General features: G+C 50.0%; 1 protein-coding gene across 1 annotated transcript; it reads right to left on the minus strand.

Moving 5' to 3' along the window:
* Positions 1-1,169: 1,169 nt before the first annotated feature.
* On the minus strand, positions 1,170-10,182 carry LOC136660354 (taste receptor type 1 member 1-like). Its single transcript, XM_066637484.1, has 5 exons — positions 9,937-10,182; positions 6,570-7,358; positions 4,393-4,599; positions 3,515-3,635; positions 1,170-2,110 (listed from the first exon to the last, which is right to left on the minus strand). The coding sequence occupies exons 1-5, from the start codon at positions 10,180-10,182 to the stop codon at positions 1,170-1,172; spliced, it is 2,304 nt and encodes a 767-aa protein (XP_066493581.1).
* Between the last annotated feature and the right edge of the window lie 2,893 nt (positions 10,183-13,075).

Raw genomic sequence — 13,075 nt, forward strand, 5'->3', positions numbered from 1 at the left:
ATGCTGCCAGCTGGGGCCTGACCCTTCAGATGAAGAGTAAGCCTGCCCCAAACTGTCATGACAGCTAGTTTAAAGGTCAGCAGGGTGACGTTAGACTGATGTAAGTCCTGTGGAGCTAAGGCAAGCCCCCTTTGCTCTCTTGCAGTGCTGCTGCAACCCTACAGCTAATGGCAGCGAACTGGGCTTGTTCAAGAGAGCTGGAGCTATGAGGCAAGAGAAGGTGCTGCAAGACTGGGCCTAAGTGAGCAATGAGAATTGGGTGGTTGGACTCATCCACTCCCAAACAGTGTGCAAAATGAGGGGAAATGTTCCTGTGCTAACCCCTTTCTAGAACCTCCTTGCATTGCACCAGTGCCAGTAGAATTAATGGGCCTTAATGTGGTAAAAAGGAGGCACAAGAGTTGTGTGTGGAGTGGTGGTCACAGATGTGCTGCATCTTGGCCTTCTCAGCAGGCTCCGGAAGAGCTGCGTATGCAACCTGCTCCTTTTTCCTGTACTTCCTAAGAAACCTCTTGAAAATATTGCTGGCAAGGGTGTGTTTCACCACATGAAGTATGTTTCAAGACTGCTCTGATCTCAGCAGCTGATTACAGGGAGGAAATGGTTGTGTGTTCTTGGTGCAATACAATAACAAAGGCTGGAGATGGACAATCAGTGGAGGCAGTGCCTCCTCTGGCTCAGGCTGGTGACCTTGCTTGCTTGGCCAGCATGGCTTGTTGAGGGCACATTGAGACAGAATGGTCTTTTTCCTTTCAGTGGGGGTGTGGAGAGGTCTGAGAATGAACTAGGGACTTCTGCCTATGCTCTGCCACAGAGCCCAGGGTCACAGGAATTTAAACTGTGCACATGCAGTCCAGCCTCTACGTGCTGCCACCTGCATGAGACTTGCACAAGTGGATGACATATATATTTCTCACTGGGCAAATCTGTGCTATTGTGGCCACCTGTATATACACCACAACCTTTCCCCACAGGTTATTGATGATGAGTTCTCTCCTTCAGGACCACAGATGGTATCCTGCCCCCTCAAGTGTGCCTCCCCCTTTGTGACTGTTTTCCAGATGCCAGTAAATCTGTGCAGTGCACATCCAGTGTGATTGATTGCTACTGAACCCAGTGTGATGGATTGCTTCTTGGGAAGATACAGCCACTACGTTTGTGTGATGTGCTCACTGCTCGGTGTTGTAGGCAGTGGTTGTGTAGGCCTGGATGCATGTCTGGAAGTGTGCCACAGTGTTGTACTGTGGCTTAAAGAGGATGATGTAGCACTTGGGGAGGAAGAAGGTGCAGAGGATGGCATAGACGCTGGTCTGCACTGTGAACATCTGCAGAGCGGCGATCTGCTTCCCTCTCCCTTCGGTGGTGATGTAGATCAGCATGAAGCAGCCCCAGCCCATCAGGAAGACGAGCATGCTGACGGCAAGGAGCCGGGCTTCACTGTAGTTCTTGGGCAACTTTCTCCCCAGAAAGGCAAACACAAAGCAAGCCCCACCCAGCACCATGATGTAGCCCAGCACGGACCCCAGGCCCAGGTAATTGCCCTCCAAGCACCGAAGGAAGATTTCCTTGTCACTGATGATGTCTCTTTGCAAGGTGGGTGGGGAGAAGTAGAGCCAGAGGAGACAGAGAACGCCCTGCAGCCCGGTGCTGAGGGCCACAGTGCAGTAAGTCCCCTTGTACTTGACCCAGTATTTGTAGATTCTGGGGAACCTGCATGCCATTTTGAAGATGAAGATAATTTGGAAGGCACGAACCAAGAGGCAGGAGACGCACAAGGTGAAGCTGATGGCAAAAAAGGGCTGCCGGATGAGGCACAGGTGGGAGGTGGGTCTTCCTATAAAGAGGCTGGTGGTGGCACAGGAGGCCATCAGCGAGGCCAGCATGACAAAGGCAAGCTTCCCCCCAGCAGCTTTCACCACTGGTGTTTGCCAGTGAGTGGCAAAAACCAGTAAGCAGCCAAAGAGCAAGCAGAAGCCAGCAACAGTCGCAATCACCAGGGCGAACACATTGATGTTTTTCATGTCGAGGTACGTGATGTATGGATAAAAGCATTCCCCACTTTTGGCTGGTGACCACATCCCAGAAGGGCATGGGCTGCAGACCTCTGCATCTGGAAAGCCGGGACAGAAGAAGGGGGGGTGAGATAATAAAGGGTCTGCTTCTGGTAAATGAGTGTGTGTGGTGGGCTCCCCTTTGGGTGCAGCTCAGTGGGTTTTTCCTGACCTGAAAAGAGATGTGCGAAAAGGGCCACTGGCAGAGGGCTCTCTGCTGCCACCTCTTGGCTGGTGGTTGAGGAGCACCAATGAACCTCTCCCTAAAGAAGCAGCTGAGCTACATAAGTGTACGTGTGAGAAGGTGGGAGAGGGATGCTGGCTGGCCCAGCAGGGACTTAACCTGCATGAAGGTGGCAGGAGGCTGTGCCAGACTTGCCCGGTTCCAAACTGAACTGAAACAGAACAGTTCGTTTCTTTTACACAGCACCCACCCTGTATGTCAGGCTTTGCAGACAGGTAGAGGTCCTGGGTGTGCCCTGTGGGGTTCACAACTGGACATAATGGAGGCAATGAAGGAGGAAGGGAGGCAGGAGTAAATGGGGATTAAGAGATTGTGGGAGAAGTGGGTGAAGAAGTAAGGTCAAAAAGTACGTGTCACCATTAGGTAAAACACCTAGCGTCTCATGGCAGCTGGAGGCTCGCTGCAGTTCAGTGTGACCAGGAGGTGCACTAAGGGAAAACAGGCCTGCTTCATAAACTCTGGTGGGGGCTGAGCTGCTGGTGATGAACCAGGAAAGGGATCCTGGTGCGGGGGGGGGGGGGGAGTTCAGTGTTGACCCAGAGCACTGCAGCTGTGAAGTAGGCAAATTCCATGCCAGAAATCATTAGGAAAAGGAAGGGAAATACAACTGTGAGCCTCGGGATGTCTGTAACCAAATCTGTGGCACAGCCTTGTTTGGGAAGCCGTGTGTAGCTTTGAGCACCACACCTCTGGAAGGATATCACAGGGCAGAAAAAGGTGCAAAGGAGGGAAATTAAAAAAACAACAAAAAACACCACAGTGGACCAGAGCCAGTGGCATCACTAGTGGGGTGTGGGGGGCTCTGGACCACACCAGGTGACACCATGGGGGCGGGGGAATACCAAAAGCTCTGGAGCCCAAGTCTGCACAGTTTGTAAACCTGGCCTTATGGTCAGCCTAGCCTCTGTCTTTTGATCTCCACGAGGCCAGTGGGCTGTCCAGACAGTTGGCTGCCATGCTGAGGGGTCACTGGGACCTGAACTGCTCCAGGCTGGAAGGAGGGTGCCCCCTTTTATGGCCTTTCCTTCCACATGGCAGCAAACTTCCCCTTACAGGACTGGCTGTGTTAAGGTGCCATGCCTGCCCCAGACATGACCAGGCAGTACCCAAGGGTTGCATGCCTTGCTTCTTTCCCCATCCCTATACAGTGGATCACAGTGGTGTCTCTGGATCCCCACAACCCCAGGCCCCTTCCCTGCCACACAAAATTTGCTCTTACCTGACTGGTTCTGAAAGGTCCCCTCCTGACATGGATCACAGCGACAGGAACACTCATCCAGCATTTGTTTGCTTCGGGTTTGTCCCACGCCACACACCGAGATGCACTTGGACCTGGGAATCTAAAGAGGATGCGTTGGGTGAAGTGGCTGTTTGCCAGGGAAATCACAACTGTGGGGTGTTGGTGTCCTAATCAGCAGCCTGCACAGGGGGTGTCAATGCACAGTGACTTAAGGCATCTCCATCCCTCCTGGCTGGCATCTCTGCAACTTGAATATTCTCTAAGAAGCCCCCAGCCTGGCCAGTGGCTCCAACTCACCTGGGTAGCTACAGGTGCCTGCGTTTACCCAATGTCACTCATGCATCCCAATCCCAAGCAACATTACTTGGAGGCACACAGCCAGTTGGACTTCTGAGGATCCCACATTAGCCAAGAAAGAACTATCAGGCCCCTGGGGAAGTTACAAAACCCACAGCCTGCTGTGGTTGGGGCATCATTCACCACAAACACCTCCCTGCAAAGAGCAGTTTAGGATGGGGTTCATAGAGGGCTGCTTAATGTGGGTTTGCCAAGTGAGCTGACCAGAATCTGGCCTTTCTGGTTTTTGATTGCAGGTCTGTAGCAGTACTGTGCAACCGGAGATCCCAGGATGACCCTGTCTCTAGTTACTCTGTCTCAAGCTTAACATGGGAGGGGGCTGGGATGGCCTTCCTCTGCCTGGCAAGCCAAACCAGAGAATGCCCCAAAAGCCTTAATGGCTTGACGCAGCCAGGCTAGCTCCATGTGGTCCAAGAAGCCAGCAGGAGGTGGCCTGCTGCATCTCTGAATGCTCTTCACTGTTACCCTGCGTGCCAAGATCAGCAAACAAGTCACTTTACCTGGCCATTGCTGGCTGCCCAGCTGATTGCTCCCCAATCCAACTGCAGGATATCAGAACTATAGTTGCCAATAGTCTTGAAGTCAATCTTGCCGTCTTCCCAGGTCCAGGTGATCACATTATAGCCCAGGTAAAGTTCCCCCTTGTCATTGAATTTAATGGTGGTGTTCTGCACCCGGAAGTCTGCCTTGTGCAATTTCTCATAAAGCTGAAGAGCAAGAGAGAGAAGTGCAGGTGATTGGCTCCTGAAAGAAGCCCAAAGTGAGGGGGGTACAATTACGAAATGAAGGAAACCTTTGAATAGAATTATGTCTAGTTAATGGAAGTCACACTTTTGACGAAGATGCTGGGCTCACATCTCAGACTTTGCTGAAGATCATGCCTTAAAAGGTGTTACCAGTTTTCTTACTTACAGTGGGTGGAGCAATGCTGGCTTGGAAGATGGTGGCTATATTGCCCCAGGAATGCAACTGCTTTCTGAAGGACCACCCTGGTGGCTCAGCTGAGCACACTCAAGGGGGACACTTGGGCAGTAGACTTTGGGGAAGACAGCTGGGTGTCCACAGGGTCACCCCTCAGGTACCTCAGCTGGGTTGCCAACCTCACAGTAAATGCTAGAGAGCACTTGCAAGTAAAATGCAGGCATCAAAGTTGTCTCCTATGTTGTATCATAAGGTTACTATCAGGGCTAGACCTGTTTCTGCACTGCAGGCATCTCACAATTGGTTGTCAGTGTTTATAGAGAGTGCGCTTGCTCATTGATAAATGTCGAGTTGGAGATGTCACCTGGTTATGAACACATTTCCGGTACCATATTTTGAGGAATGTTCTACGTTTTGCACTTTGACCTCAATCCACCATGTAATCTCGGAAAATTTGTCAAAGTGGAATGGAGAATGCTTGACAGAGAAACTGAAGGAGAAAATCCATGTAAACTCTACTTATAACCCCCCCTCCCAATGAGATAAGCTGGGCTTTCCTAGGTGGAGACAAAGACTGCCTACCTACTGAGATAATGGCTGATGATTTGAGATAAGAACCCAGGACATCCAGCTTGTTGTTCAGGTTCTGTGGGCGCTACTCAACAGGAGGATTTCGTAAATGCTGGACACATTAAATTTGCCCCACCACACACAAACTTTCTTGGGGGAGCAACAGGGAACCCTGCTGAGATTGCCACGAAGCCCCCCTCCCCAAAAGAGCAGAGAAATCAGGGAAGGGGCCTAGCAGCAGGCTGCCCTACCTGTGGCTGAGCCTTTGGCCAGTACTGAAAATCAAGCACAGCTAAGATTTTCAGTGCACAACACTCTGCAAGTGCAAAGGGCTGGTTTGGAATAAATTTCCAGGACATTAGTTTGAGCAGTGGATGTACTTTTTAAACTCAAACATACATTTTGAATGTGCTGTAATAGCCATATCCCCCCTGTCATCATCACTCTCCTTGGAAACCAAAAATGCTGGAAAAGTATTAGTCCCTTCGGAAAGACAAAGAACATGGCTCCTGAAAAAGAGAGCACTGCCAGCTCCCTTCTAGTCCCTCAATCAGACAGCAGCCAAACCACCAGGCCCACTGTGGCTTGTGTGAATCAGCATTCTGGCCTGCAATGGGTTGGCAAACCAGGGTCAAGCACTATAAGAAACAGACAGTGGAGATTCCTGGGCTGGAGGAGAGGCCAGCCACTGCAGTAGCAGCATATGCTGGGCCATCCAGACCATCTCCCTGGTGAGATAAGTGGCCTGGCTTGACTCTCCACAGCACAATGAGCCACACACTGCCACAGTCAGAGCATCTTCAAGGCCTCTCCAAGTCAGGCCTGAACACACATTCCTCAAAGAGCTGGTGTAACAGCATGGCTCAGACACTGAGCCATAATCCTGCTTCAAATCTCTCTTTGGTCACAAATTCTCACCAGACGGCCCTTGCAAGCCCCTCCCTCCCAGCCTCAGTCTTCCCATCTGTAGTTCAGGGATAATAATGACACTGTTGTAAGGACAGTGTCAAGATAAATATATGTGAAGCACTTTGCCTTCTCAGAAAGCTCTATGCAAATGCTAATTAACATTTTATTTGGAATGAAATGAAGGCCAAGAAGAAGCCCACAATAAAAGGCGTTTCAAAAAACAGGATGCGCCTTCTCTTTGCAGTCTGTCCTTCTAGCTGCAGGGGGCAAGACTTACCTGCCAAGGTTCAAACTTCTTGTTCACTTGACATGTTTCCAGATGGCACCCAAGGAACCCATGCAAGGTGTGGGCCAGGGTATAAACTGCAGCATAAGAATAGAATGACCAGTGCCAGATGGAGGAGTTTAAAATGCCCTCTAGTACCTTGGGGGATAGCAAGTGACCATCATCGCAGGCCTGGCTACAGCCCCACAGTTCCTCCAGCTGTTGGGAGCCCGAGAGCAAAGGGCTGTCTGTGGCATTGGAAGGGGTGCACTGGAGTGTTTGCTCAACAAACCATGTGAACTTGTCCAGCTTAATGGGCTTGATGGTCAGGCCAAGGATAGTCCCTGTTGCCCCTATGCCTGGTATGGAAGCCACTAAATGGGACAAGACCCAGTTCTCAGGAGCAATCCAGACTTTGCCTGTTATCTTCAGTTCAACGACAATACTGAAAAACTTCTCCAGCACATTTTCATCACTGAGGATGATGGTGACATTGGTTTGGGATCTCTGAATGTTCTCTATAACCCTCCGCAGTTGTTTATCTGAGACACTCGAATTGACTGACATGACACTCTGGTAGGAAATGCAGATATTCTTCTGATTAGCCTGAGCAATCAAAGTCTGAATGGATTCCTGGCTGGCTTTTGTGCCGTTGCCCACAGCCGAGACCCACTTCCAGTTGAACGTTTCAAGCAGAGTGATAATCCCTGAGATCTGGAAGTTCTCACTTGGCAACATGCGGAAGAGCAGAGGGAAAGTGTTCTTGTTTGTGAAGATCTCATCCTTGGCGCTGTAGCTGATCTGGAGGGGCGGGTGGGAGACAAATACCATGGTCTTTCATTGGACTTCCTGCAGTCAGCATGTGCCCCAGGTTGCATTACAATAACAAAACATTATGTGTGAAACTTCTGAAATGAGCAGAGCCCTCCCTCCCATGCACTCTTGGATTATCTCCTTTCTTGGAACTCTCTTCTCCCAGCATCTGCTCCTCCTCATCTTTCTCTTCCCCTACCCCCTCGGCCTTTCACCACTTCTGCCTGTGCTGGCACTGTGGGTCCCCAGACTGCCACAGGTGCAGCTGCTCTGACATAATGCCAGGGGGTTGGGCACCCTGGAGCTGGGAAGTCAAGTGATTAAGGCCTCACCTTGGCCCTGTGGTGCCAAGACTAATGAGCAACTTCCAGCAAATTAAATCTCTGGCACAATGTCATGGACTTCTGGATGGCATCTTTTCAGTGCCAACCAACCTCCAGGTTGCAGTGTTTTGCTAAAACAGAACAGACAACATTTGCTGCGAGTATCTGATGGGGCTAGATTTTCTAAACCTAGCCCCAGAATGCTGCTTTGTGGCTGCTTTCCTGGATCAGGCAATACATCATACGTACCAGTGTGGCTGATGCCATTTTACCTATTGATATGCTGTCAGTCAGTCAGTAATAATAATAATAATAATAATAATAATAATAATAATAATAATAATAATAATAATAATAATAATAATAATAACTTTATTTTTACCCCGCCTTTCTCCCCGAAGGGACTCAAGGCAGCTTACAACATATTAAAAACAATTTAAAAACAAATAAAAACATATTAACACATCATAAAAAACAGCAGTCAGAGTAAAAAAAATAGGTAAAAAGAGCATAGAACAGCAGCAAGTCATAAAAGAATCAGGCCTGTAAAAAATATTAAAAGATGTTAAAAAGATGTTAAAAGGCCGAGAACTCAGAAGGCCTGTTTAAACAGAAGGGTCTTCAGGCCTTTCCGAAAGGTCTCAAGAGAGGGAGCCATTCTTAAGTCAAGGGGAAGGGAGTTCCATAGCGTTGGTGCCACTATTGAGAAGGCCCTATTTCTTGCAGCCGCCCCACGTACCTCCCTAGGCGGCGGCACTTGTAAAAAGGCCTTCTCTGATGACCTGAGAGGGCGAGCCGGATTGTACGGGAGCAGGCGATCTCTAAGATACCCTGGTCCAGAGCAGTATAGGGCTTTAAAGGTCAATACCAGCACCTTGAATTGGGCCCGGAAACGAATGGGCAGCCAGTGCAGCCGCTGGAGAAGCGGACTGACAGAGTCGAACCGTCTACCTCCAGTAACCACGCGGGCCGCCACATTCTGCACTAGTTGCAGTTTCCGAAACGTCTTCAAGGGCAGCCCCACATAGAGCGCGTTACAGTAATCTAATCTCGATGTCACCGAGGCATGGATCACCGTGGCCAGGTCTGCACGATCCAAGTACGGCCGCAGCTGGCGCACCAGCCGAAGCTGAGTGAAGGCCCCCCTAGCCACAGCCGCCACCTGGGAATCCAGGAGCAGCTGCGAGTCCAGGTGGACCCCCAAGCTGCGGACCTGCTCCTTCAGAGGGAGTGCAACCCCATTCAGCGCAAGCCGATAGTCCAGCACCTGCATGGAGGATTTCCCTCCCACAGTATTCTTGCCCCTCCCACAGCATGGATATATTGCATTCACTGAAGACAATGGAGCCTTGTGAAACCTGGAAGCTAAGCTGCTTGAACTGAAAAGGCAGCTGAGACCAGTGGCATAGTTAATGATTGTGTAGCCTGGTGCCAAACTCAAAGTGATGCCCCGGAAGTGATGTCACACCCAGGCTGTTTAAAATGTGAAAATTGGGGGAACCCACCTCCTCCCCCCAGCAGCTTGCCACCCACTTGCTCTGCTGCCTCCCTCCAGTCAGTGGCATAGCTAAGGCATCTATCTGCCACCTGGGGTCAAAGAAGATTTGTAGGCCCCCCAAGACAAAATCAAATTTAATTAAGTAAATAAATAAAAAGTGTGCCCCTGATTGGTTTGAGACACTGTTCTGGGATGAAGAGGGACAATTTTTCTCCCCCTGCTAAATATAAGAGGGAGCACCACTTGAAAAGTGCCTCTTTACCCAGTTAGCAGGGGTAACTGTATTATGATACATGGAAATGAGAGCGGACTCATATTAACATTTTATTGGTTCCATGTTGTATCACAATAACATGTCATTGCAACATGTCAATAACGTAACAACATGTTATTGGTTCTCAGAACAAATCAGTCTCATAGGTTAGTTTTGAGCTTTAAAAAATCCACTTTTTTCCATAAGGCAGTTGTGTTTTCATTATCTAGTTAATTGGCCATAATTTTTGATAGAATAAAGCTATTCCAATGCAGTTTATTTAATTGCATTCCACATTAAATTACCTTTCCAATGATATATAACATGATATAACATTCATACATACCAAGATTTTCACAATTTTGGTCACTAGCATCAAACTCAGCTTGTTGCCCCCCTAAAGCTTGAGGCCCAGTTCAGCTGCTACCCCTTGCACCCCGTTGGCTATGCCAGTGGCTGAGACTGACCCGTGGCATTTGTTTAGGGGCTCACCTGCGGAAGACGATAAAATGTCAGGATTCTCGCTGTCAGAAGCGTCCTCTCTGGAGAATCAGGACCCACAACAGTGATGACTTTGTCTAGACAACCTGCACGCAAGCAGTGCAGCCGAGCCTGTGCCAGCTCAAAAGTGGCCTGTAAATTGAGGTTCTCCTGACAGGTGTCCCAGATGTGATACCCCAAGGTGATACCGGGGAGCAAGGCGGAGGAATTGTTGATTTCTTCCACTGCCAGTCGCATTGCTTGAAACTGAGTGTAGCCCCATGGATATATTCTGCAGGAAATGCACACATCGAGCTACATTAAGCCACAGGAACTAGAATGGAAGGGGTCGAAAGGCTTGCTTTAAAATCAAACCAACCACAAATATTCGGTAGACCCCAATAACTGCATACAGAGAGGATTCTGCAATAACAGTTTATTGCAGATATCAACCCATATCAATCTATTGCAGGTTATTTGCTGAGAACAACACCGATTAGAGCTCTCTTGCAATCGAATACAGAAAGCAACTGCTTGTCTTGAGCCAGACTCTCTGGGTCCACCCAGCGCAGGCTTCTCTGCACTGAGCCCTGACCAGCAGCAGCTCTCCAGGGTCTTTCCTAGCCCTCTTTGGAGATGCTACCAGGGCTTAAATCTTCAGGAGGGAGAGCAGGGGCTGTACTGCCATAGAGCTCAGGTCACACCTTGTGGGTATCCACCTGGCAGTAGGTAAGTCCCTCAAGGAATAAGAAAGGAGTGAGAGTGCACCACAAAAATACATTCTAACAAGATCAGGCACAGTTAAGGCACAACATATAACCTGTACTGGTAAAGGAACAGGAGGCCCCTCCGGAAAAAGGGAGGCCAGATTTGGGTAGTGCCTATTGTTGGTTATAGGAGGATTGCCTGATTGCATTATTCTTGGTGGAGGAGGCTGCTATGAGGAGGAACAAGAGCAGAATGTTCCCACAAGAATGACGTGGCTGTTCTGCTCCAGTAAAGTGCTATGAGAGCTGAATGCAGGGAAGTGGCTTTGTGGCAGCCACACGGTCATGTCCAGTTCGAGTGTTGGCACCACCTCGGGTGGGCTACTGGCCCAAAATGCCAAGTGACAGATCTGAAAAGATATCCAGGACTTCCAAAGCACAGTGAAGATTGTTTGTGGAAGTTGCTTAAGGGACAGCAGGGGGACAAATTCCAAAACCACCAGGAGAAATGCATGAGGTAAACACAGCCCCCCTTGCCACACCTGATAAAGGGACAGGTGCACCTGTGCCCCAGCCCATGTGCACATCTCTGAGAGGTGTTGGTGCATATTGAGAACATAAGAACAGCCCCACTGGATCAGGCTATAGGCCCATCTAGTCCAGCTTCCTGTATCTCACAGCGGCCCACCAAATGCCCCAGGGAGCACCCCAGGGAGTGTATTGGACCAGCAAGCCGGTCAGCGGCAGGAGGTGCTTCAGAGGAATAAATGCATGGGGGTTATCTGAAGCACCCTGGTCCCATCTTCCAGTGGCTACTAGAAAATGGGGAGCGGGAGTGTGTGCAGGCTGCTATCCCCACAGAGGTTGGGCCAAGGCATAGCAACCTGGAAGAAAAAAGACTCACTCACTCTGTGCATGAGGCCTGCTGGAGGGGGCCATCTTGCTCCCCGCTGTTGAAATGAACTGGGAAGAGGCCACCGATAATGAAGTCACCAGGCAGGTGGAAGAGAGACTTGCAAAAGTTGTGGGCACCGCCACTGCCGCCACCCACCAGGAGGGCAGCTGCCATGATCCACACGGGTACCATCCTTTGGGTGCAGGGAAAAGCCAGGCGGTCAAAGGAGGGTCATCTTTCCAGCTGGCTTCCTGGCCTGCACCAGCCCTGGGTGCAGCGTCAGCTGCTTCTTGGAGAAGGAGCCTGACTGTTTGCATAGAGAGCTGCTTTGCATGTGACTGAGCCTGCTTTGGTTAGTGGTGTCTGTGGTGGGAAGGGGGTCAGCTGAGTGGGCAAGGACCAGCTCAGCCAGTCAGAGGAAGACTGGCAGTAAACAGTCAGAACTGTAGAGCGACTGGGCCATGGCACTCATCCCTGACATGTCTTTGCCTGGAGAGGACATGGTGCATTCTGGGTGGTATGCTGGAGACTTGTGTCTGCTCAGTGTGCCATGTCATACTTTGAACACCACTTTGCCTTCATTGTTGTATCTCTTCACCATTGCTTCCCCCCCCCCCCGTCCTGCCCTGGTACAGTCTGTATCCACAACAGGTCATGCAAAAGACAGCTGTGCCATCAGATGGTGCACCAATACTGAGGGGCACATTGGTGCTAACCTTGCCAACTTGGTGAGTTGTGTTCAGTGACTTTCCATGGGTATCGGCCAGGTTGTGTTTTTTTTCTGCTGGTGCTGGACTTCCCCCAGCTGTTGCTAGGCAGAGTTCTCAACTCCATCTCCCCCCTCCTACGCAGCTGTATGAGGAGGATCAAGGCCATCTTCCAGCCAGATTATAGTGCAGTCCCAGAAGTGCCAGGCTCTCTCGCTTTTGCATTCTCTGAGGCCGAAAGATCCTGGTCTGTTGCAACCAGAGCTGATCAGGGCAGACAGCTTCTTGAGCACCAAAGAGAGATGTCGCAGGTGCAGGGATGCTGAGGTAGTGCTGGTGGTTTCACAGCTACTTAAATCCAGGGCAGACAGTGATCATTGTACACCTTTTGCCCCCAGTTGCTTCTGTTTATCATATGGAGCAGGCCACAGCTACCTGGCTATTTTACTGCAAAAGGGAAACCAGATACCAATTTTATCAGGGCCACCTGCACCCCATCTTGCCACCCCTAGAGTGCGCCATTCACCCAGCGGTACTTTGCTATCAGCCACAGCTCAGAGTTATACCACAGTCCTGCAGGCAGTTATCCAAGCAGGTGCGTTTGTTGTTGGAAGGTTGAGGAGCTTTGCTGGCAAGAAGCAAAGTAAGGTCGTGTAACTTTAACTGTTATTACACCCAGGAAGCATTTTGTGTAGTGGTCCATGGTCCCGATTCATCAACCATCACTGCCACGCTTCCTTAAATTCGTGCAACACACCTGCCGTATTCACTTAAGACATCAGCTGTATCCTGAGGTGAATGGAACCAGAGACCAAAAAGTCTTCAGATGACACATAAGAAGG

This window comes from Tiliqua scincoides, chromosome 9 (genome assembly GCF_035046505.1).
Source record: "Tiliqua scincoides isolate rTilSci1 chromosome 9, rTilSci1.hap2, whole genome shotgun sequence".
NCBI classification, from domain to species: Eukaryota; Metazoa; Chordata; class Lepidosauria; order Squamata; family Scincidae; genus Tiliqua; species Tiliqua scincoides.